Consider the following 27,359-nt stretch of genomic DNA (forward strand, 5'->3'; position numbering starts at 1 on the left):
TGCTCTGTTGGAATATTCATTTGGAGTCGCTGAGTCTCTGATACGGTGTGCCCCCCAAGTTGCATTCGTGAGCACACTGGGGAATTGTATGGAAAACGAGGGAGTTGTCCCTCTCAATACCAAGTGAGTTGCATTTCTAATCATTTATTATTTATTATAATTCTAGTATTGTTAAAGGTTATTGATAAGGTTTGAAGAATTAATCAAAATAAATTAAATACATTTTTTGATTTTCTAATTTTTACATAATATTTTATATTTTTCTTCTTCTTGTTGTTGTTGTGTAAACATGACTCTGTCTGTTTTTTTTTCAACGTGCCTCCAATAGTTGTCGTTCCATCGTTTTCGTGGTCTTCCAACTGATCGTCTTCCTATTAGGGAACCGTCTATCGCCGTCTTTATTACTCTATTTGTTGTCATTGGGCTTATACAGTGGCGTAGCGATAGATCAGCGGGCCCTGGTTCCAGTGGGACTGTCCCAATAAATACTCACATTGTATAACAGGAGTATCGAGTATCTAGCCTATTGTATTGGGATTATTATTATGACGCACCGTATAAAAGTTGCATTGAAAATCTCAGTTTCCGAATTTCTGCAACTTTGTAGTTTACCTACAACTTATTCATGGATCGTGCTATTATAAAAAAATACAAGTGTTTGAGTTAGCACTTATAGACAGGCACCGGCGGTTAGTATTTAAACAAGGACTTCGGCAAGCAGGTAAAACGAGCGGAACCTTACAAAAGCGTTTGCTGTGTTTCTTAATAAATTTTGATTATAAATTTTTTGACGATTAGTTATTCTTCGTTTTTATTAATAAGTACACTACACAAAAATTAAAATTTAAATAAGCAGTTACATTTAGTAGTGGGTATTTGTGTAGTTCAAAATGTCCCTATTAAATTAGTAACAAAAGAACTAGCTCTGTTCTATAATGTCTTACCTTCTATTTTTTGAAAAGTTTTCATCTCTGCTGCTTGTAGCATTCTTTTTGTCCTCTCAGTGTCAGGTCATGTTTCTGCTGCGTATGTCATTATTGGTCTGATGGCTGTTTTGTAAGTTCTGCCGTTCATTTCTTTCGCGATATTTTATGTCTCCATATTGTTTCATTCAGGCAACCTGCGGCTCTGTTTGCTCTATTCACGTGATCTTCCACTTCTGTTTCGAGCTTTCCGTAGCTAGATAGTGTGATGCCTAGATATTTAAATTTCATCACTTATCACTTGTTCTATTATCTGACCCTCCAGTTCTAAGGTATATCTTAGTAGATTTGATGTTACAACCATATATTTTATCTTTTTTGGGGAAATTAACATGTTAAAATTTCTGGCGGTTATATTAAATTAGTTCAGCATACGTTGTAAATCATCTTCACTTTGAGATTAGTATCGCATCGTCTGCATAGCAGATTATTTTAAGTTGTTTTTTTTTCCAATTTGGTATCTTTTTTACTTCTTCTTCTTTTCATTATTTTATTCATGATCAGGTTGAACAATAGAGAACTCAGGGAATCCACCTGTTTGATTCCATTCTTCTTCTTCTTCTTCTTCTTCTACGACACTACAGCCCAAATTGAGCCTTGGCCTCCTTTATTTTTTGTCTCCACCCTTGCTTGTCTGTGGCTGCTCTTCTTCATAGCCTTCCCGGCGCTTTCTTGGCTTTCCAACCGGTCTCTTTCCCTGCATTATAGCATTCAGTGCTCTTTTTGGAAGCCTATTCTCTCCCATTCTTATCACATGTCCGGCCCATTGCAATCTTTGTATTCTAATAAAGTCTGACAGGGGTGTTTCCTTTGGTCCCATTACCAGCTTCAATTGGGTCAGTTAGTCTTTTTTTACTTTTACCTTTATTGTATTGTTCTGGTAGATATTTTCGATTGTTTTAATTATTCCTAGAGGTATGTCTCTTGCATAAAATAAATGGATAACGTTCTTAAATTTTACCCTGTCAAATGCCTCCTTAAGGTCCAGTTGTATTCTAATGTAATGTGTTATTCTAATGTCCATTGTAAATACATATAGCGTCGGTGCATGATCATCCCGACCTAAAACCTTGTTGTTCTTCTGCTAATGTTATAATTTCATTCAGTTTGTTTGTTATTACTTTGGTTGTTAATTTTAATTTTGTGTTCGATAAATTAATTCTTTTGTAATTTTTTGGGGTCCGATTTGTCTCCCTTTTTGAAGAGAGGTCTGTTTTGATCTGTTATTTTTTGGACTAGTTTTAACAGTTGTTTTGTCAGATCTTGTCCCCCCGTACCTTAGTAGTTCATTCGTTATTCTGTCCTCTCCTGATGATTTTCTATTTTTTAATTTCGTTAATGCTTCCTTCACCTCTCCCTTCTAAATGTTTATTTCTTCGTTTGTCGTCACTTCTGCTGTAGCTGGTTCATTATGGTCACCTTTAGCACATAGAGATCGAAAATAGTCTACCCATGTTTCCTTGTGAATGTGTTTCTTGTTGATGATTGTTCTTCCTATTGGCTGATATAATTTATTCGCTTTATCTATCCTTTGATTTATCTTTACTTGCTGTATACCAGTTTCCTCAATTGTCACTCCTAAGTATTCAAACGTTTTCACCTTTTTAATTTCTGTTCCTTCAAACTGGACATGTATATCCACTCTCTCCTTGCTATCACCATCACTTTTGATTTCTCCTTATTCATTTTCATACCCAATTTGTTTAAAGCTTTGTTTCATATTGTTACACTTCTTTGGAGCTCTTCTGTTGACCTATTGCTACAAACACGCAATCTGATATCCCTGTTTTTTTTTAGGTTTCGGTATCCTATATTTAGTGGCTATATTTTTCGAGTTATTCGCGCTTGAACATAACAGTTTTTCGACGAAAAAATCGACTTTTTTAGAGGGTCCTTTGAGAATACCTCGAAAAATATGCATTGAATCAAAAAAACTGTAGATATCAAAATTGTATCTTTTAGTAACGCAAACCAAATTCTTTTCCAATAATATCTTTAAGACCAATACAAACCAAGATAAGGCATGTTAAAGTTTAGCTTTTTTCGTGAAATGCATAATTTGAAATATTCAAAGCCAAATAATGGGAAAAATTTGCATTTTTCGAGGAAAACTTAAATAATCTTTTTTCAAGTATATAATTAGACCTTTCAAAAAAAATAACAAAAAGTTTATAGCATGAAAATTAAGCGACTTATAATCAAAAAAATGTCGGTACCTGCTTTTCTCTACGAAAAAATCAGTGAATACAACCTCCTAACTACCTTTCTAATTCAAAATTGGTCTTCACCTTTCTGTACTTCCTTTTATATTTATATTATTAATACACTCAAGGAGTTTGACCTATTTAAAATGCCTAATTTTTGAAAAATATTATATCTCACTATGTACTGATTTTCAGCCTTAGTAAATGGATTTAATTACCTTCGTAGGAAAGCAACTTTGATACCCTCTCAGTAATGAGACCCCTCAAAAATGTTTTTTTTTTATAATTTTTAAAGAGCTATAAGACTATGTAAATTAAATTCCGTAAGATGCCTTAGTCTTTAATTGGGGCGGGTTTAAAGGGCTCGAATAAGGATGTGTTTGCTGGTAAATAGAGGTTTTAAACAGCTATATCTGGCTAACTATTCACTGTAATGAAAATCTATGCACAGAGTAATTTTATTCATTAAAAAAGCTATAATTTAGCAGTTTATAATTTTTTTCATATCTTCAGTATTTTCGGAGATATTTTGAAGTAAATGGTGAAAAATACCAAATTGCAAAAAATCAATTTTTTTTAAACTCCAATTTTTCCAAAATTAGGCATTTTAAATAGGTCAAACTCCTTGAGTGTATTGATAATATAAATATAAAAGGAACTACAGAAAGGTGAAGACCAATTTTGAATTAGGAAGGTAGTTAGGGGGTTGTTTTCACTAATTCTTTCGTAGAGAACAGCAGGTATGGATATTTTTTTGTAAGTCGCTTAATTTTCATGCTAGAAACTTTTTATAATTTTTTTTGAAAGGTCTAATTGTATACATGAAAAAATAATATTTAAGTTTTCCTCGAAAAATGCAAATTTTTCCCATTATTTGGCTTTGTTTTTTTCAAATTGTGCATTTGACGAAAAAAGCTAACGTTTAACATGCCGTATCTCGGTTTGTGTTGGTCTTAAAGATATTATTGGAAAAGAATTTGGTTTGTGTTACTAAAAGATACAATTTTGATATCTACAGTTTTTTTGATTAAATGCATATTTTTCGAGGTATTCTCAAAAAACCCTCTAAAAAAGTCGATTTTTTCGTCGAAAAACTGTTATTTTCAAGCGCGAATAACTCGAAAAATTTTAGTTTTACGAAGAAAATGTAAAAAACATTTTTTTCTTAGAATCACATTTACCATCGAATTACATGGTTAAAATGTAATAAAAAATTCCCACCCCCGAGATGGGGTGGCAACCACCCCCAAGGTTTTAGCGTATGATAGCGACATGATATAGAAAATTATCCTTGGACTATTCTCTACCTTCTGTGAAAATTTCAAGTAAATGCATGCTGGACGAAAAATTGCGAGCCAAAATGCTTCATTTCCTCAATCGACTATTGGGGCCGACCGACCGGCTCTGTCCCATCATACAGCTGACCGACTATAATAACTTTTATTTATATTTAATTTAGAATGTGTGTACTGATTTTCAGCCTTAGTAAATGGAAATAATTACCTTCGTAGGAAAGCAACTTTGATACCCTCTCAATAACCCCTGTTCTACGTTTCGCTTGACCGACCGCAGTATGTTTCTCTACACACTTACAGTAATCAACTGTGAAAAATCTAGCTTTAGTAAATTGAAATAGATTTTTCAGCGCTGCCTCTTGGTCTATTATATTCTTATTATTTTTATCCACGTATTTTGTTTAATTCTTGTATTTTTCATCTATATCATAGATTTATATTTGATTTTTTACTTTATAATAAAAATTGATGTTTATTAAAAGGCATGCAAGGTATCTCTAATTCCAAAATTTTTACTTTTAGAACATTCGATCCGAAAATGGCACATAGTATTGATATTTATTATTTTACTATGAGCCCACCGTCCCGATCTGTGTTGATGCTGATGAGAACTTTGGGCGTCAAACACAACATAAAAATTGTCAATGTACTTAACGGAGAACAAATGAAACCCGAGTTTCTTAAGGTAATAAAAAAATTATAGTATCTTTTGGTATTAGTATATTTATAGTCTTTACGTATAAAAAATATTAATACACATCAATTTGAATGTTTGAATGACCGAGGTCACGGCTTACCTCATTTGAAAGGTCTTCTAATCGGCTTTGCAATGTATTTCTACAGGGTTAACCAAAATTATGTATTTAGTTAAGTATGATGCAAAAGTATGGAACAAATTCATCATTTCAGATCAATTCACGTCAATTTTAATCTTTTAATGGCCCTAATAATTGTTATATATGTGTTTTGCTTTACACCATCAGTGTTGACGTAACGATTTAATCTCCTAATAGCCTTTGCAACGATGCATTTATTTGAATAATTATTTCTACAGTGTTAACCAAAATTGTTGGTTTATTATTGCAATTAACTTATTATAAATGTTTAGTAATATACAATAAAATTATAAGAAATATTGAAATTTACGACCTTCAGCAATGATGCAATGAGAAAGGCGGGCAGTAAATTCTTTCCTAACGTAATTTAATTTAGAGAATGTTTTAGGATTTTTTAAAGTCGCATGTTTCTGAAATAATGAATGTTTTCCATACCTTTGCATCATACATTTCCATACTCTATACAGGGTGGGCCAAAGAAAAGAGTCCACCTCGATATATGGCAGTAGTTATAAGATTTCAAGGAAGTCCCGAAATGGGTCAATTTTTATTTTTATATTTCAATTTTTTGGCATATTATATTTCATACTAGTGACGTCATTCCTCTGAGCGTGATGACATAATCGATGATTTTTTTAAATGGGAATAGGGGTCGTGTGGTAGTTCATTTGAAATGGTGTTCAATTCTCTATTCAGTAATATAAACGTTAATGTCATTATTTATACAGGGTGGCCAAAAAATAATTTTTGGATTAAATTAATTGACTCAAAAAGAAGAATGTATGTGTAATTTATTTAACTTAAAATATATTGTATTGCTGTCAGAAAATAGAAAAACATCTTTATTTCACAAATAAACATTTCTTTTCGCTTAAATTAAATCACAAACAGCCTCCCACCTACCTCTTGGCAGTTTGAACATTTAATTTAAGCGAAAAGCAATGTTTATTTGCCAAATAAACATTTTTTTCTATTTTATGATGGCAATAGAATGTATTTTGAGTTAAATAAATTATATACATGCATCTTTTTGCGCCATTTACACACGACCCTTAATTCCCATTTAAAAAAAATTATCGATTACATCATCACGCCCAGATGTATGACGTCACTAGTATGAAATATATATCTTCTTCTTCTTTAAGTTCCATCTTCTATCGAAGGTTGGAAATCATCATGGCAATGCGGACCCTGTTGACTGCCGCTCTAAATAGCTCTGCACTACTGCATTCGAACTATCCCGTAAGTTCTTAAGCCAGGATGTTCTTCGTCTTCCCACTTTTCGCTTTTCTCGGATTTTGCCTTGCATAATAAGTTGTAATAATGAGTATTTTTGCCCTCTCATCACATGTCCCAAGTATTCAAGTTTTCGTCTTTTGATAGTATTATTTCCGGTTGATTTCCTATCCTTCTAGTTACTTCCACGTTCGACATTCTTTGAATCCATGATATTCGTAGGATTCTTCTGTAACACCAAAATTCAAAGGCGGCCAACTTATTCAAATGGACTTGTTTCAACGTCCACGGTTCCAAGCTCTAAAGAAGAGTAGAGAACACGTAGGTAACATCGAAGCATCCTTAGGCGTAGTTCTAACCTTATATTCCGACAACAAAGAAACTTTTTAAGTTTAATGAATGATGCACGTGCTATTTCAATACGTGTCTTAATTTCTTTGGTTTGGTCTACATTTGATGTTATCCATGTTCCTAAGTATTTGTAGTTATCCACACTCTCAATTACAGTATCTTCAATAGTTAATTGGATATTTGCATGTGCCGATTTAGAAATATATATCAAAATATTGTAATTTAAAAATAAAAATTGACTTGTTTTAGCACTTCCTTAAAATCTAATAACTACTGCCAAATATCGAGGTGGATTCTTTTCTATGGCCCACCCTGTATAAATTGTTAGTTGCACTTATCGCACAACATTTTTTAACACAGTTTATAGAATATAATAACCACAATTTTACAATTAACGATCTGAAAATTCTTAAATGAATCAATTGCTTTTAATGTTTCTAACTCAATTGTCTATTCTAGATAAATCCTTTACATACTATCCCCACAATCAACGACAATGGCTTTATTTTATCTGAAAGGTAAGTGTACATTAATTTAATATACAGGGTGTTTCATTGGGAAACGGAAATACTTGAATGGTGGTTAGAGGTCACTGAGGCGGTTCTAGATATACATTTATTGCCCCATCGATTTTTATTACCGAATAACAAGATGTTTTATCGATTTGGCTCATTTCTTTCTAGACCCATAACTTTAGAACCACCTTGTATATTTTTTTGATATTTGGTAAACATATGTCTAACAGATAAAGAGATAAAATGTAGAATCGAGATAGCCCGCACGACATTTTTAAAAATGAGGTCATTCTTCTGTAATGATACCTTGCAACTTCAACTTCGAAAGCGCATGATTAAATGCTACATTTGGTCAGTCCTCTTGTATGGTGTCGAAGCATGGACATTAAAAATATCCACCATTAACCGTTTGGAGGCCTTTGAAACGTGGCTGCACAGACGTATTCTAAAAATACCATGGACGGCTATGCTGACAAATGTGACAGTCCTTAAGAGAGCAAATGCTACCCGCGAGCTGCTTGATAACATCAAATATAGAAAGATGGCCCATTTTGGACACGTAGTAAGGGGAGACCGGTATAATATTCTTCAACTTATTATGATGGGTAAAATCGACGGACGCAGAAGAATTGGTAGAAAGCAGGCCTCTTGGTTGAAGAATATCCGGGAGTGGACAGGAATAAAGAAAGCAGAACACCTATTTAGAGTAGCTCGAGACAGAGACAGTTTCGCCATGTTAATCGCCAACGTCAAGGGGACTTGATAGGGCACGTTAAGAAGAAGAATGTCTAACTTAGACCCCAAACCATCCAACTACTAATCGCAAGAAAAATCCAGGTTCGGATTAATAAAAAATATAAATTCATTGTGACCTTTAAACAACACCCTGTACATCGAAATTTTCAAAACCCGTTTGCATATTTGAAAAGAGCACAAAAACTAAGTTTAACGGTTGGCTTCAATTTTTTGGCCAGGCAATTTAATGACTTTAATTTTGAAATTATATTGAAATTTTTAAGAACTCTGAGATTAAAAAGCAGGTATAATTAACTTTTAATAATAAATTATTAAAGTTAATGAATAAATATATCCATTTTAAAAATAATCAATAATATTTACTACATTGGACCGATCCACTTCGTAATAACAAGAAAGATCCAGGTCCGGATTAACAAAAAAATATAAAGTAGGTAATTGTGGCCTTCAAACAACACCCTGTAGGTATATTGAAATTTTTAAAATCCATTTTCACATTTGAAAAGATCACAAGAAACTAAGTTTAATGGTTCGCTTCAATTTTTTGTTCAGAATTATGTCGAATTTTTTGTTAGTTCTCAGAGTTTTTAAAAATTTCTACATAATTTCAAAATTAATGTCATTAAATAGTCTGCGCAAAAGATTGAAAATGAATACTTTATATTTTTTTGTTAATCCGGTCCTGGATTTTTCTTGTTATTACTAAGTGGGTCATTCCAATGTGGTAAAAAAGTATTGATGATTTTTAAAATGAGTATTTATTCATTAATTTTAATAATTTATTATTAAAAGTTAATATTACCTGCTTTTTAATATCAGAGTTCTTAAAAAAATCAATGTGGAGAATAGTTATTGGACAAAAAACGAAATCGCGTTCGTTCGTGTTTTTTTTTCATTCGTTTTTTGAATATATTTTTGTCAAAATATTTATTTTTCACTTTATAAAGTGACATTTCGATAGAAAATTTAAATTAGAACTTTACTGTGGATGTATGTATGTGTACGAAAAGTGCATAGAATTCATCCTAATGCACTAAACATGCAACATGCACTATGAAACAATAAAACCCATTTAAAGTTTTAGTTACTTTTAGCCCTCGTTTTTTGGACATTAAACAATAGCCTACTACGGTATTCTCCGATGATCTTCTACGCGAGTAGTTGTAGGCTATGGTTAGGTATTTACGTTTACATTACCGTTTTGTTTTATAATTGTTTATGAAGATCCACTCTCCCTCTTCTATCTATTTTCTAGTCTTATATAAGTATCCATCATGATCATCATTAGCTCTACGACCCCCGATTGGTCTTGGCCTGTTCTAGAATCAGCTTCCGTTTCTTCGTATCCTTCGCCTTGGTTTTCCAATTTCGTACTTCTAACACTCGCAAGTCGTCTTCCACCTGATCCTTAAATCGTGCTCTGGTTCTGCCTCTTTTCCTCAGTTCATCCAGTCTTTGGTTATAAATGTGTTTTGATAGCTCCATCCCATAGCCACCGCAGCCTGTTTAATTTTATGGACCTACCAATATTAGGTTCACTAATAAGGTGGTAAAGCTCAAAATTATAGCATATATGCCATAATCCGTTCTCCTTCCCTCCTTTATAAATATGTCCGAATACTTTACGTTCAAAACAGTCTAAACGTTCTTCATAGCTTTTTATCATCGTCCACGTTGCTGACTCGGAAGTGAGAACGACTTGATAAGAGTTTTGTACCTATATCAATATTTTCGCTATTTTTGTGACTATGTTTGATGTTGGAAGTTTCTTTAATCTATAGTCTATTTGATAACTAGGTATATACTATGTATATTGATTTCTATGTTACTTTGTTCTGCAGTTACTGTGTTACTTTGGGTGATTAGTGAGCATATACTCTCTTACTTCTTTTAAAGTATAATATGTGTGTTCCAACTGATAGATCTTCATGTTTTGCTACTTGCAAATTGTTTGTTACCTTCATATACAGTGGAACCCCGATAAGTCGGCCCTCGATAACCCGGAAGTCCGGCTAACCCGGACCGATTTTCATCAGATAAACATTTTGATTTTCAGTATTTTGTATTTTGACGACACCCGATTTGGGCGTCGAAATGTTAATAAAATTATTTTTCAATTTAATTGTGGCTTATTTCCTATCAAAATACATAGTTAATTATCAGATAAACATTTCAGCAATAAAAATGTATGCAATATAATATTTGAGAGATAATGTGTATTTGTGTAATTTGAACTATACGATAGTAAAAATGACTCATGGCACACGCCGCGCCGGCAGAAACAACAGACACCTGTCTGTACATAGTATTCCTTTATATATTTCAAACAGCATTGTTTATAAAGACTAAAAGACTACCTATTTAAAAAATTCTTTTTCAAACAATGGTCTTTATTTTCACTGTTCTTAAATAACATCACATCGATTGTGACTATTGTGTGTAGTACAGTCTTGTATATTGTTCACTTCCGTTTGCTTACGTTTGTGTTTGCGTGTTTTTAGTAATTTAGATGTGTAGGTACTGTGCATACCTATTTATATACATATATTTCATGTTATTTCAATTCTAACGGAGTTTATCTGTAAGTATACCGTATTTTATTAATTTTTACCATATTCTCCGGCTAACCCGGATTTTCGATAACCCGGATTTTCGATAACCCGGGTCGGCCGCGGTCCCGATTAATCCGAGTTATCGAGGTTCCACTGTACTTTGTTTTACTAATATTAACGTGTAGCCCCATTCTTTTTGCTGCTGCTTCTAACGCCGTGAACGATTGGACCAGGGCCGCCTTTCTTCTTGCTACGTTGTACACTTCTATTAATAATGGAGGGAAAGAGATGTATTAAAGTGGAGGGAAAGGGATGGATTGATCGAAAGAAATTTTCATGAATGTGTAATATTAGCCAATGGTGTGGTACTACAATAGAAGAATTATTTCGCGTAGCAGTCGATAAAGAAAGGTGTCAGGAAATTGTAAAGATGATACCGGCTAAGGTCTGAATACGGACACGACATCTAAAGAAAAAGATTAATAATGGTTTTTCTTGTTATTATTCCAGATTCTCTAATAATTTTCTCTGGGGCAATGTTGAATAGAACGAACGATAGGTTTTTTCCCTGTCGAAGGCCTATTTGTTTCTGAAAAATTCTTGATACTCCTGTTTCGCACTCTAAACTTACACTCGACTGTTGAGAGGGTTGCTTTCACCAATTTCACTAAGCGTATTGGGATTTTGAATATTCTATCATTGCTTTGGATAGTGCATTTGTGTCTACACTGTCATAGGCACATCTAAAGTCCACAAACAAATGGATATCAATTTCATACTCATATGTTTTCCCAAAGCTTGTATTGGAAGGAATATTTGATTAATCTTATAGTTGACTTTTCTTTGTGGAACCCACATTGGTATTACCTATTTGTCTATTATGTTGTCACAATATCCTGTTAGTCGATCGTTAAGAATGTAGGCCAGTATTTTGTAGGTCACGTTTAGGAGGGTAATTCCTCCTTATAGAAGTATTACAAAATTGATTTTTACCAAAACTAATGTTTAAACTAATCTAGTATACCTAAAAGTACACGTCAGCAGATACTTTATTATTAATATACCGTGTAATTTTATCCTATAATAGGTGTTTTAAAGTTTTTCCTTATGTATTATTAATATTAGAAATGAAATACTGTTAATAATTATGACCTGTGTTTTTCAGTATTGCAATATTGAAATATTTAGTAGATCAATACGGAAAAGATGACAGTTTGTATCCAAGAGACAGCAAAAGAGGAGCAATCGTTACTCAAAGGTTAAGCTTCGCAAATACTACACTATTTCCCAGATTTATATCGACACACGTAAGTTCCATTACACAAAACCAAACTTATATGGAATCACCATGTATTTCAAAGTAATAGGTCTGGATCCCGCGTATGAAAAAAAAGTTGATTAATAGCAAGCTGAAAATTTGTTAATAGCTTAAGCGTGTCTAGTCGGACAAACTTTGATATATGGGAACACTGGAACAGTGGAAGTTTTAATTGTGGAACAGGTTAAAAATTTGGAACGGTCAGACCACGAAAACGGCACATGTATTTTGTCCGACGGAACAGACTTGAAACTCTCCGAACAGAGATTAAACTCTCATGCAAAAATCAGACTGCTATTTATCACCAAATGGGCGTTTTAATGAGTGGAACATGTAGAATATGTCAAATGACAGGAATTATGACAGGTGATAAATAGCAGTCTGATTTTTGCATGAGAGTTTAATCTCTGTTCGGAGAGTTTAAGTCTATTCTGTCGGACAAAATAAATGTGCCGGTTTCGTGGTCTGACCGTTCCAAATTTTTAACCTGTTCCACAGTTAAAACTGCCCCTGTTCCAGTGTTCCCATATATCAAAGTTTATCCGACTAGACACCCTTAAGCTATTAACAAATTTTCAGCTTGCTATTAATCAACTTTTTTTTCATACGCGGGATCCAGACCTATAATATTTATTTCTTAAAAAAAAATTGTTATTGTTGTGAAGAATAAAGGTTTTTATTGAAAATAAGCAAGTCCATAAGACAATCAGATAGTAGAGCTCGGTACGTAACGGTATAGGTTATTTGCTTGAGTTGCAAATTGAACGAAAATAAATAAACTAACTTTTGCGTCCAAAAACAAAAATACGCCTGATGTGGGGTTATAGAACTTACAACGGGGAAAGATTATTAGTCTTGTGGAGCAAGTAATGTTCTCAGAGGGATATACACTAGGGTGGTGCGAAAAAAGTCAAGTTGATAATTCCGTATCGCTATAGTGCGGAAAAGTTGCGATTGGTAATTACAAGAAAAACAAAAAAATAATTATTCAAATCGGACTTTATCTTCCGATCCAGCAAGGGGCCTAAAGATTATGAAAAAAAATGAAATTTTACCTTTTTTCAAAAAATGTTTATTTATCCTTCGTGTACGTTTTATTTATCGCTATAGTAAAATTTATTTACAGTTTGCATGGCAGAGTAATAAAAAAATAGATTTACGCATTTAATGAATATCTTCCGATCCCGCAAGGTCAATCAAAATCTATAAAAATTTGAAATTTTTGATGAATTTGAAAAATTAAAAACATTAATTTAGGTATCTCATTTTTTTGTTACATTGTGAAGCTATTCGCTTATTTAGATATTGTATGATAATATTTAAACAACCCAGATCTCAAAACGAGGTGGTGTTGCACTTCTAGCTCCACACGCACCCTTCTCCCCAACCAACCAATGAGTGTGTGTTTTTAACATTATTTACATATGTACATTTCTTTTTCATCTGTTTGTGTCCAGCTCTCAAATACCAACTTTGCATTGTGATTTCTTGGTAAAATCTGGCAGCATGAACCTTGATTTAAGTGTTATCCTGATGCATCTATCTCTTGATTTAGGCCCACATACATTAGAGGATGCTTCCGTGGCCAACTTCAGACACCTCATCAGCTGGCTTGTGGCAGGCATAGTTTTGTACATTCCAGTCTGACATGTCGCCCGATGTAATACAAGGAGTTATATCTTCATTTGAAACTCTTCGAGGAAGTGGTGGAGAAGATAGTTTTGCAACATTCCAGTCTATTATTTTAGTTTTGTCCTGTGCTTTAAAATTTCAAGTAGTAGGGAGAAAGGAAACACATTAGAGAGCTAGGACCAAGGAGAGTGTTAAAAGCCGGACAGACTAAAGCCAAGGGCAAAAGTATTAGAAATTTCACCCCTCCTACTTTAAATTTTCAAGCACAGGACTACACTGAAATAATAGACTGGAATGTTACAAAACTATCTTCTCCACCAGTTCTTCGAAGAGGTTCAAATGAAGATATAACTTCTTGCATTACATCGGGAGACATGCCAGACTGGAATGTACAAAACTATCCCTGCCACATGCAAGCCGACGAGCGGTGTCTAAAGTTGCCCAAGGAAGCATCGTCTAATGCTAATGTATGTGGGCCCCAATCAACAGATGGATTCATCAGGAAAACTTTTAAATCAAGATCCATGCTGCCAGATTTTACCAAGAAATCACAATACAAAGTTGATGTTTAAGAGCTGGACACAAACAGATGAAAAAGAAATGTACATTTGTAAATAATGTAAAAAAAACACACTCATTGGTTGGTTGGAGAGAGGGGTGCGTGTGGAGCTAGAACTGCCACCACCCCCTCTTTTTGAGTTCTGGGTTGTTTAAATATTGTCATACAATATCTAAACAAGCGAAGAGCTTCACAATGTAACAGAAAAATGAGATAACTAACTGTTTTTTAATTTATCAAAATCATCAAAAATTTATATTTATAGATTTTGATTGACCTTGCGGGATCGGAAGATATTCATTAAAAGCGTAAATCTATTTTTTTTATTACTCTACCATGCAAACTGTAAATAAATTTTACTCTAGCGATAAATAAAACGTACACGAAGGATAAATAAAATTTTTTTGAAAAAAGGTAAAATTTCATTTTTTTCATAATCTTTAGGCCTGTTGCGGGATCGGAAGATAAAGTCCGATTTGAATAATTATTTTTTTGTTTTTCTTGTAATTACCAATCGCAACTTTTCCGCACTATAGCGACACGGAATTATCAACTTGACTTTTTTCGCACCACCCTAATATACACATATCCAAACTTATATGGAATCACCATGCATTTCAAAACAAAATTTATTTCTTTAAAAAAAAACTTGTTATTATTGCGAACAATAAAGGTTTTTATTGAAAATAAACAAATCGATAAGACAATCAGATAGTACAGCTCGGTACGGTATAGGTTATTTGCTTGAGTTGCAAATTGAACGAAAATAAATAAACTAACTTTTGCGTCCAAAAACGAAAATATGCCCCATGCGGGGTTATAGAACCTACAACGGGGAAATACTATTGGTCTTGTGGAGCAAGTAATGTTCTCAGAGGGACATAGCTGCAGAGCTAGGTGTAACACAGGGCGTTCTGTCTAAAACCTATGCTAGGTAACATGAAATAGGAAAGCTCAAAAATAAAGAAGGGAAAGTCGCCAAAAAGTAATAACGGCTTGCCGCGATCGTCTAATTGTCCAATCAGCTGGAAGACACCCAATCATTTCTCACCAGCAGCTTCAAAGGCAGCTTTTGGAAGCTGCAGGTGTAACTGTTTCAGTTGAAACGACAAGAAGAAGAGTTCGTGCCAAGAAGTCTATAGTGGGAGACAGTTATGGGTTGGAGAACTGGAACATTGGCAATTCACAAAATGTGCTATTTTCAGAAAAAGTCAGGATTTGTGTAAAATCAGATGACCGACGAAATCGTATACTTAGAGGTCGAAGAAGACAAGCAAGAACGAAAACTGTCAGATCTATTCACAAATCTACAAGGGGAAGTGTAATGTTCTGGAGAGGAATTGTGATCCGTAAAAAAACTCCTTTAACACTAGAAGCACCAGAGCGGTCATTTTGACTGCTTTCTATTTTTGACCCTCTGTATTACTTATTCCTAGTTGTTTTAGAAAGTTGATAATTTAGGACTTTTCGTAGATCTACTTGAAAAGTATAATGTCTCCTTTACAGGTACTTAGTGTAATTACTTTTTGAGATGTGTTAATATATACCTAGAAGCACCAGGGCGGTCATTTTGACTGCTTTCTATTTTGACCCTCTGTATTACTACTTATTCATAGTTATTCTAGAAACTTAAAAATTTAGGACTTTGCTACATCTATTTAAGGATTACAAGTTCTCTTTTGCAGGTAGGTACTTAGTGTAATTACTTGTTGAATATGTTGATGTCTACCTAGAAAAAATGCGGTCCTTATTACGCAGGAGAAGTACCATATCTGAGCGATGATCAACAGATACATTTGCACTTGCGTCGGCAATATGGAACTTATTTATAGAGAATTGTATATTTTGCTACACCTACAACTGGCTAAAATATACCTATCGACGAACAGCTTTTTCCCACAAATGCAAGATGTCACTTCACTCAGTACATGGTGTATAAACCCGATAAGTTTGAAATCAAATTCTGGCTTACAGCTAATGTCTAGTCAAAATATTTATTGCACGGATTTCCTTACCTACGGAAAGATGAACAACGACCAGGCAATCAACTTCTAGGGGAACATGTAATTAGCCGTCTAATGGGCCCATTTATGAATAAGGGAAGAAATGTCACGATACATAAAAAGTATTACGAAAGAAGGCTACCAGCAGTACTGGAACAATAAACAAGTCAAGAAAGGATATTCCTCCGTCAATAAAAAACGAAAAGATGGAATTATACAAATCAAAAATTTTCATACACGAAGACTTGAGCTAACCAGTGAAACCAGGTGAACCAGAGAAAAATGATCAAAAATGTTCTAGCGCTGAATTCTCTATACTCAAACAATATTGAAATAGGCATAGACAAAAAGGATAAACCTAAAACCATTACCTACTACAACCATACAAAATACGGAGTAGACGTTGTAGATCAGATAGCCATACAGTGCTCAACCAAATCAGCTTCAAGAAGATGGCCGTTGCAGGCTTTTTTTAATATCTTAGATATGGTAGGAATAAATGTATATTATTCTGTATAAGGAAGTTACTGGTTGTCAAATATCTGGGCAAACTTTCCTACTTCAGTTAGCAGAAGACTTGCGACAAGATCATCTGACTAAGGGCAGGACAATATCAACGGAAGCAAATCAGAGATACAACACCTTAATCAAACAATAAACGTAGGCAGTGACAAAAGCTACAATATCTCGGACATGTGATGCGGAGCGAGAAGTATGGCATCCTATGACTCATAATGCAAGGAGGGGTAGATAACAGAAGAAGCATCGGAAGAAGACGAATTTCATGGCTGAGGTTTGGATGCAGCTCCAAACAACTATTCAGAGCTGCTGACTCAAAAATTAAAATAGCTATGATGATTGCCAACCTCCGTAGCGGAGATAGCACCTGAAGAAGAAGAAGTGGAAAACTGGGAACTAAAATAAAACATGTGAAAGTGATATACCAATGTAAAAAATTTGTGTGTAGGTCTTACAAGCAAAATTAAAAAAAATTTGTTACTACATAAATTGTGCTTAAAAAATAATTTATTTAAATTAACTAAATGTCTTTTGTTAGTAGGTATTAACTCAATGTAGGTTTTCTTTTCAATTAAAAAACGATACGAAAACGACTAGCGATAGAAAATTATAATACCCGTCATCTTGACCGCTCCGGTGCTTCTAGGTATGCAAAAATGTTGGTGCTTCTAGTGTTAATTTTCATCCAATCAACTTAACTGCTCACAGGTATGTTGATAACCTGTAGTTAGGCTTTGGAGAGGTGAAACAGGAGAAAATTTAATTTTCTTGCATGATAATGGACCTCCACATACCATTAGAGTGTCCATCCACCATCCTTCATCTTCGGGTCTGGACCCGGCTTAAAGCTTAAAGCCGGGTCCAGACACGTGTAATGTAATGCGTAACGTAACGTGTAATGAAACGCGAATTCTGCGTTTGGACGGCACTGCGAGCATTACATGTACCATTCGCGCTGGAGCTCGCCGGGACCCAGCGCCAGTCGGTTTTTTCGTGAACACAAAGGCGCTCGCAGTACCCGTTTGGACGACATTTGTGAAAGTTGTACCGTCTGGACGTGTGGCGAGCAATCAATTGACGAATCTACCTACTTATAACCAACAAAACCCCGGTATTTGGGATCCAAAAAATTTTTTCGAGAGTAAATAACTAATTCTGCTGTATGTATTTTAATAGGAAAATATTAAAATGCTTTATATCTACATATCGTATGCATTTCGTGTTTATTAATAGATGCGTGCACAGAAAACGTAATTTGGTTTTTTAATAAAATAGGTTACATTGCTGTATCATTGACATAAAAAGGCCTAAAACCCTATGAATATATGTATATGTATTAATATGTACATATACAGTATGTACGTCGTATGTACTATTATCATTATTATAATTATATTTAGTACATTTATTTCTACTAGTCACCAATGATCGGTTATTAGAATATCCCAGTTTTAGCATTATTTTTGATTGGCACGATGGCTATAAAACAGTATTGCTACCTGAGAATTATTATAAATGAGCAGTGGAGCAATGTACAAATGTACAGGAAATAAAGTGCCGCATAGGAAAGGCAAGGACGGTGTTTAACGAAATGAGCTCAATCTTCAAAAGCCACAACATATCCCTAAATACAAAAATGAGACATTTGAGATGTTACGTTTTCGCTGTATTATTGTACGCAGCGGAGGCATGGACGCTTACAAACACCACTATTAAAAGACTTAAAGAATTTGATATGTGGCTTTATAGATTACAGTATCTGGGACACGTTACGAGAAATCAGCACCGTTATTCCCTGCTGCAGTCCATATTGCAAAGTAAAGTCGAAGGTAAGCGAGGACCCTGTAGAAGGAGAATATCATGGCTGAGGAATTTGAGAACATGGTTAAAGAAAACATCAAGGAACTGTTTCGAACCGCAGCGAGCAAGGTTATGATTGCCAATATGATTTCTTTCATCCGAAAAGGATAGGAACCAGAAGAAGAAGAATATGAATCTCTTATTGTCAAAAATCTTAATGTTAGTGCCAGTCTATCTTGTTCTGAAATTGCAGATTTCATGACAGTATCTTGTCTTAATATTTTAGATGCAATCTACCTATGTTAATAAATATTCAAAATCAGTAAGCGGCATCCGGGTAAAGTTTTAATATTGGCTACTCATTTGCTGAGATTTTAGTTCCTCAAGTAAACTAGATCTTTTCTGATACATATCAGTTTTCCACCATTGACGCACCGAACGTTATTTCCGGTCTTAAGTTAGTAAATACATAATATATACAAATAAAAGCATTACCTACCTGCTGTCACGACATCCCTATTCGGCTGTTCGTAACAACTGAGTGGAAACCAAGATTTGTTAAACGATTCGTATGGACGTTAGTGTGACGTCCACACTGTTGATGCTAAATTACACGTAATCTTACATTACACGTTACACGTGTCTGGACCCGGCTTTAAACTGTCTCAATCTTTCTCTATCCTCCATCCTTTACAACTCTGAAGCAAATTGTAATGTGGTGCACATATCTTGTTGGTGATCTTCCCCGGGCTCTCACTCCTTGCACCATTCCCTCCTGAAATGTAAACCTCATGCCGAAAGTAAACGGTGATTTTTTTGGTCACAATGTTTCGAAGGCTACTTGTAACATGCAACTGTCTAGATAGACGGAGAGCTAGAGCCGAAAAATCATCGTCATAAGTAATATGGAGTTTTTCCTGTGAAATGTGTCCATTGTATATTGACAATTATGACCCCTTTCAGGCTGACACCTCAGTGGATACAGGAAGTGGCAATAAGGGGTGAATGGGGAAAACTAGTGCAGTCACTAAAGGTTTTCACCTCCTATTTTGTTGAACCTCCATCGATTTACATGAAAATTGGTGAGTAGTTAGAGCATACCTCAAGAAACAAGACTGATTTGGTGCCAACTTGTACTTTTGCCTCCTTTCTGTCCTTTTCCTAGACGAATGAAAACGGAATGTGACTGCATATAGTAGAGTCCTTTTTGTTTTCTATATTCGTCGTCTGCTGGCTTATAAATTGTAAAAGTCGCAGATTAAGGATGTACCAGAAAGAACTTTCAACAAAAAAAGTTTCAGATTTAAATAACTATTTACCATTTTAATTTTTATTATAGTGGTGAATTCTGCATCTGAAAATTTTCAGTTTGTTTAAACTTTAGGTTTTAAAGACTTTAAATTCTTTTCAATGTTACAGATAGTACTTTTATTTGGTGGATCAGTATCAGACGACGACAAGAAAAAATTTAATGACGCTTTGGAATACCTTGACAATATTCTCAGCGATTCTAAATGGATGGCAGGTGAGAATATGACGGTAGCTGACTTTGCTATGATAGGAATTTTGTCTAACGTTGAGGTAAGAACCCATTTCCAATTTATTCTAGGGACCAGCTAGGCCACCATGGCTTTTTCAATTCTGATAGTTCCAGCCAAGATTTTTATGCATTTTTGGCTGCTGATTACGAATTTTGAGGGTGGATTTCGATCCGAGTGGTCAAACAATTGTTATAAATAATTTATTTGTTTATAAGGCTCTAACTCGTAAACTAAAAGAGATAAAAAAATAATGTGTGTGTACTTTTTACGCACGTAAGAAGTTATACTTCTATTATATGATTTCAACGAAATTAATATACTTTAAACAGTTTATTTATATATTATTTAAACATCAAACTCATAAAATGTATAAAAAAATAAAAAAGAAAAATTTGCATCGGGAATCGAACCCGCGTATACCTATTAGAGAGATTTGGTTTGGAACCAAAGTGCCTTAGCATTTGGCCACGCCCAGCATGTGGGAAGGCAGACCAACTAAACATTTTAAACTTTTTGGCAGTTCTAAATTTAATCAAATTAGTTTGATTTTTGTGGAATTAAAATATTAAAATACAACAAATCATAGAATAAGAAAACAATATATTAGACGAAGATTGTTAGAAATTTTGTTGGTAATCAAATTATGTAAATCAAAGCATTATCTAGAAGGTAGGTACTTACAGATTACATTTTCCAAATAGGTAATTACCTATGTAATTTTTTATTACAATACTGAAACATTTAAAATTATGTACCTGTTGCTTTTAAACACTATTTAAAAAGTCACTACAATTATAAACTTGTTTTTGTTTCTGTCCTCACAACAATAAAAACTAATAAACACAACATTTGTTTACCCATAACCGACATATTGAACAATTATTGACAAGTCATTGTAATTACCCAGTCAGAGCACGTATAACACTTCAGCTGCGCCCAGAACCAAGACTTTTGATGATTTCGCGCACATATACAATGTACTCCCAAACGCGCCTAAAGAAGTATAACTTCAAAAATTTAAGTAAAATTTGTTCCTTGAAAAAGAAAAACGACGAAAATTTCGTTTACCTACTAAACTTTAATCCAATAATTAGAACTTGAGATATTGTAAAATTAGTACAAAATAATGCAAAATAAGTATAGTACAGGAACCGAAGGATTTCACCTCACAATTTTCACAGAATGGATCGATTTGCTTGAAAATTTGAGAATAAGTAGTGGATTGTTCAAGGATCAACATCTATACAGGGTGTCCAGAAACTCTACCGACAAACGAAGACAGGAGATTCCTTAGATAATTTTAAGACAATTTAACTCAATTCACCTAGTAAGGGAGCTAGAGCTCTTTGAAGATGGCGTCATGAAATTAATTTTTCTTAAATACCTCCAGAACGCTTCTATTTAGAAAAACGAAAATTGGTATGCGTATTTACTTTTCAGAGATGAATCGATTCCATCCATTGCAAATTTCTAGTACCGGTCATAGGCGTCCGTTTTGGGTAGAGCAACGGGTATTTTATCGCATTACTTTTTTGTCCTTAACTTTTATGCATTTCTGATACCTGATTATTAAATTGTGAGGTATTCTAGTACTAAAAGGTACTCTTGCTTTAAGTCGGTAGGACACACCGTTTTCTAGAAAAATCGATTTGAAAGTTTTTCGTTTTTGGAATTTGAAAAAAAATTGAAAGAACTTTTCAACAAAAAACGAAGTATTTTACCAACATAAAGTAAGAGTAACTTTTAGTACTCGAATACCTCATAATTTAATAATCTAATGTCAAAAATGCTCAAAAATTCAAGACAAGAAAGGTATGCTATAAAATAACTGTTGACCTACCCAAAACGGACGCCTATGACCACTACTAGAAATTCGCAATTAATGAAATCGATTTATCTCTGGAATATAAATAAATGTACCAGTTTTCTTATTTCTGGACAGTTTTTTTTTAATTTTTTTTTTAATTCATAAAGCGAAAAATTTTCAAATTGATTTTTCTAGAAAACGGTGTGTCCTACCGATTTAAAACAAGAGTACCTTTTAGTACAAGAATACTTCACAATTTAATATTCCAGTCTCAGAAATGCATAAAAGTTAAAGATAAAAAAGTTATGCGATAAAATAACCGTTGCCCTACCTAAAACGGACGCCTATGATCGGTACTAGAAATTTGCAATATATGGATTAGATTTATATCTTGAAGATAAATACGCGTACCAATTTTTGTTTTTCTAAATAGAAGCATTCTGGAGGTATTTAAGAATAACTAATTACAAGACGCCATCTTCAAAGAGCTCTAGCTCCCTTGGGAAGCATTTTCGGACTAAGTGAATTGGGTTAAATTATCTTAAAATTATCTGAAGAATCTCCTGTCTTCGTTTGTCGGTAGAGTTTCTGGACACCCTGTATAATGCCGAAAGCCGCTTTTACCATGGAAGTGGTTGCCACTCCACCTCGGGGATGAACATTTTTTATTATATTTTAACCCCAAAAATTGGTAAAACGAATAATTCTAAGCACAAAATGTTCTATATATTTTTTTGATAAAATTAATAGTTTTCGTTTTATTCGCTATCGAAAGTGTTAGTTTTATATCGAAAAAATAAATGTTTTAAATCAGTTTTCTGCTAACGGTAGGGGAGCCCAAGCGGGGATTTTTGCAGTTACTCGAGCGCGTCAGATTATCATATGGGAAGAAAATTGGTACCCTGCAGATGTACCTACACCATATATTAGCTCTTAACACAGGGGAGTTCGTTAAGGGGGGCCCGAAAAAAAAATCTATCCTTAAAAAAACTCTAAATTGTCAGATTAAGATAAGGTAAGTTAAGTACATGCAAAAGAGTGTATATTTCAAAAATATGACGATTTGAGCCGGGCGTAAGGAAATACGCGAGTCCCAAAGTTTCACAAGAAAAAAGCGAATATTTCGCGAAATGAATGATAGATCGAAAAACTAAAAAATATGTACTCAATATTTTTTAAAAATCTATCGAACGATACCAAACACGACTTCCCACGGAGAGGGGTGGAGGGTAAATGTAATATTTTAAATAAGAATCCCGCGATATTTCGCGAAATATACATCAGATCGAAAAACTGTAAAATACACTTATTCAATATTTTTGAAAAATCTATCGAATGACATCAAACACGACCCTCCACGGAAGAGGGGTGGAGGGTTACTTTAAAATCTTAAATAGGAGCTCCCATTTTTTATTGCAGATTTAGATTCCTTACGTAAAAATAAGTAACTTTTATTCGAAACATTTTTTCAAATTATGGATAGATGGCGTTATAATCGGAAAAAACCATTGTTGGAAATGGAAAATTAAATTAAAAAATGGCAAGCGCCCACTAAAATGGAAAACTTTACTTAACTTTTTTTGGTTTTAGGACATACTGTTCACAACCCAATAGGTCCCCATAACGCTCGAGTGACTGCACATTTAGCATACTTTGCTCCCCTACCATAATAACTCAAAAATTATTTGCTTTATCAAAACAACTCTAACAAAAATGTACCTTTTGAAAATAAACGAAATGGTTTTTTTTTTTATTTTCTTTTAGACTAATAATAGTAACCGAGTTATACTTTATTATAGGTTAGTAACCGAGTTATACTTTATTATAGCTCTTCTTCGTTAAATGCTAAATTTTGTAGTTTCCAAGTCAAAAGACGAGAAAATTATGCACTTTTCGAGGATAACTTGTGGAAACTATTTAAAGTATTTAAAAAGATGTATTTTTAAAAATTAAAAAAGGCTCTATCTCAAAAATTTAGTGGCTTATGATGAAAACAAAGTCAGTCCCAATTTTTTTCAGCGAGAAAGTAAGCGAAAACAACCCCATAATTACCACCCAAATTAAAATTAGTCATTGGTCTTATGCAGTCTTCTTTATTTAGGTATTATTAATAGTTTGTAGAAGATCGACCGGCTTAGAGTAATTAGTTTTAAAAAAAATGGAGTTAGAAGCGAATATTATTCACATTAAGCTTACACAAATAAGCTTATTTGTGTAAGTGGTTTTTTTTTCATATTGGATGTGCTCGCCAGTATTTTTAAAATATCTTTATATATAATTTTTTTATAAACCACTAAATATTAGTACGTACTTATATTTAATGTATTTAAGGTATTTAGGGTATCACATGATTGAAAGCTGTGTGTAGATTGGACATCTCTACTTGTTGAAGGACTTTGAATAAAACATAAAGTTACTATAACAATTTATACCATACCAATCAATTACTGACAATACATATACACTCCAGAGTATGCAAGGTTCTAAAACTGTTTTCTTGTGCCAAACTCCACACTGAGCCACAATTTATTGTAGGTGTAATGAAAATTACATTTCTTGATTAACTATTGTGTGACGTTTCGATTTTCATTGCGGACATTGTCCTCAGTCCTCAGAAATTAAAAAAAATTAGGTTTAAAAATAGTAGGAAAATTTCATAGCCTGATGAGATTTTCTCAGTTCGGAATGAGGGGTAGTTTTCACCCTTAAAAATTAAGTTTTAAGGGTTGAAATACTCAGAAATTATATTAGAAATAGTATTAAACCATTATTACCTAAATCTAAATCATCCGATCCAAATTTTTTTCTTCCCAACCTTTTTTTGAGCAATTTTGAGCAAATTTGAGCAATTAGGGGTAGTTTTCACCCTTATAAAAGATATTTTAAAGGGTTTAAATAGTCAATAATTATAGTTAGAGTATTAAAAAGCCATTATTTAATGCATCTGAACAAATTTCACTTTTTTTAGCTTTTTATAAATTTTGGCAATAAGGGGTAGTTTTCACCCTTCAAAAATAAAAAGCGCCTGTCGGCACAATATAGATTTTGAAGTAGGTACTGGGTAAGGTGAATCTAATCCCAAATTTTCATGCAAATCGGTCCATTCTGTAAAAATTGCGAGGTTTTGGCCTATTTTGAGCTTCATTTCTTGGACTAGTATTGATAAAAGCTTTTTTGACTCTAACTTGGGTTTAACACGTGCAAATGAGCTTTACAAAGTCCCATTTTAAAGCTTAATGTACCTATAGACTTTCAAACAAAGTTAAATTACTTTTTCTTCATTTGTATTAAAGTTATACCTGTTTGAAGCTGTAATTTTCTTAGAAAATTTGTAAATTAATTTGTTATAGCGCGAATAAGTGGTGCGCGCGCGAACCTTTTCGATTGCGAGCCTCAGAGCGCGCTATTAAAATATCGATATCTTGGCCAAAAATAAAGCTACGAACATTTTTGCAAGCTCAAAATGTTGCTTTTGAGTTATTTTTTAATTCAAGTATAAACGGTTATTGCTCAAATGTGCTTAAAACTTTTAAAAACAAATTAATTTACAATTTTTAAATTTCAAAGAAAATGACAACTTCAAACAGATATAACTTTAAAATACAAATAAGGACAAATAAACAAATTTCCTTTAAAATATATTAACTATTTATATGGGAAAAAAGTCACAATTATATTGAAAAAATAATTTTATTAACACAAGGAAATATCTTCAAAACAACATTAAAATATATAAATTAAGCTTTAAAATGATAATTTGTAAAGCTCATTTGCAAACGTCGAAGCTGAGTTACCATCGAAAAAGCTTCGAAAAATTCTTAGTTTGCAACCATTTTGCACTAATTTTACAATATCTCGAGTTCTAGTATTGGATTAAAGTATTGTAAACGCCATTTTCATTGTTTTTTTTTCACGGACCAAATTTTATTTGAAAAACAATTTTATCTATTTGATTCGTAAATGAGCAGCCAAAAAAACATTAAAAAAAACTTAATGGACCCATTACAAGTGAAACGACCACCGTGACCTAGCTGGTCCCTCGACTAATTATCAGTATGTCATTGAAATCAGAATTTAAACATTGCACTTTTTAAGTAAATACTGTTGTTTAGGCTGCTGGTGTATACGACTTGACCTCGTTTAACGATTTGTGGCAGTGGTACGAAAAAATGAAAACATCCTTGTCGAGTTATGGATACGAGGATATCATGCAAGCTGGAGCCGATGCTTTTGGTCACATGATAAAAAACAAAATAAATTCTTAGATATGTTTAGCTTTTCTGCATTTCTATATTTCTATCCATCTATTCACAAATATTTATTAAAAATAAAACGGGATAATACCCGAAGGTTGGCTGTATACCATCTAGTTAAATAAAATTAACATGAAGTAAAACTCCCTAGTGTAGTTGGTATATTTAATAAAAATTCTAAAAATTTTTAAAAATCCAAACGGATTACGTTCAAAACGTTTTCGGACTTATCAGTCCATCATCAGTGAACCTAAAAGTAAGTAATCTCACTTACTAAAATTGAAAAAGGGTGAAATTTTGAATGTTAAAAAATTGAAAAGTGTGGTTACGATTACTTAATCTCTGTCCTTGCCAAATAGCCACAATGCCAAACACTGGTCAAGATGTATGTTCTAACTACATGGTGAAATTTGTTAAACAATTTGGCTTACATTGGATGCCAACGTAATAATTTTTATTCTTCATAATAAAAAAATCTCTTAATTAATGGAGTAGAGAATCATGTACCTAGTACTATTCCGTTGGCATCCAATGTAAGCCAAATTGTTTACCAAATTTCACCATGTAGTTAGAACATACATCTTGACCAGTGTTTGGCATTGTGGCTATTTAGCAAGGACAGAGAATAAGTAATCGTAACCACACTTTTCAATTTTTTAACATTCAAAATTTCACCCTTTTTTAATTTTACTAAGTGAGATTACTTACTTTTAGGTTCACTGATGATGGACTGATAAGTCCGAAAACGTTTTGAACGTAATCCGTTTGGATTTTTAAAAATTTTTAGAATTTTTATTAAATATACCAACTACACTAGGGAGTTTTACTTCATGTTAATTTTATTTAAATATTTATTATTTTAACAGATTTCAACGATCATTATAAACTAAAAGGATTGTAATATTGTTAATAAAATATTAAAACTATTTTCGTGTTTAATGTATTTTTCATTTTTTTATACACTTGTTTATAAGTTAACACAAATATCTGAAACCACCAAGGACAGACCGATCGAAAACTTCGGTTATACTCTGGGCTAATTAGCAAAATTCATGGAAAAGTTATTTACCAGCAATTTTATTGCTGGAATCGAATTATAAGATCCTATATATTAATAATATAGGTATGCAAAGTCCGCAGATAGTGTGCTACTTTTTTTATAAACAAAATGGCGCCGACAAATCGTATTTTTTTCAATT

General features: G+C 33.3%; 1 protein-coding gene across 1 annotated transcript; it reads left to right on the forward strand.

Annotated features, from left to right (window-relative positions):
- On the forward strand, nucleotides 1-27,086 carry LOC114332805 (glutathione S-transferase 1-like). Its single transcript, XM_050658204.1, has 6 exons — nucleotides 1-123; nucleotides 5,005-5,167; nucleotides 7,365-7,423; nucleotides 11,894-12,035; nucleotides 19,979-20,140; nucleotides 26,020-27,086. Exons 1-6 carry the CDS (start codon nucleotides 89-91, stop codon nucleotides 26,170-26,172), a joined length of 714 nt encoding a protein of 237 aa, XP_050514161.1. The 5' UTR covers nucleotides 1-88; the 3' UTR covers nucleotides 26,173-27,086.
- The last annotated feature ends 273 nt before the right edge of the window (nucleotides 27,087-27,359 follow it).

The sequence above is a fragment of the Diabrotica virgifera genome, chromosome 8 (genome assembly GCF_917563875.1).
Source record: "Diabrotica virgifera virgifera chromosome 8, PGI_DIABVI_V3a".
In the NCBI taxonomy this organism is placed as follows: Eukaryota; Metazoa; Arthropoda; class Insecta; order Coleoptera; family Chrysomelidae; genus Diabrotica; species Diabrotica virgifera.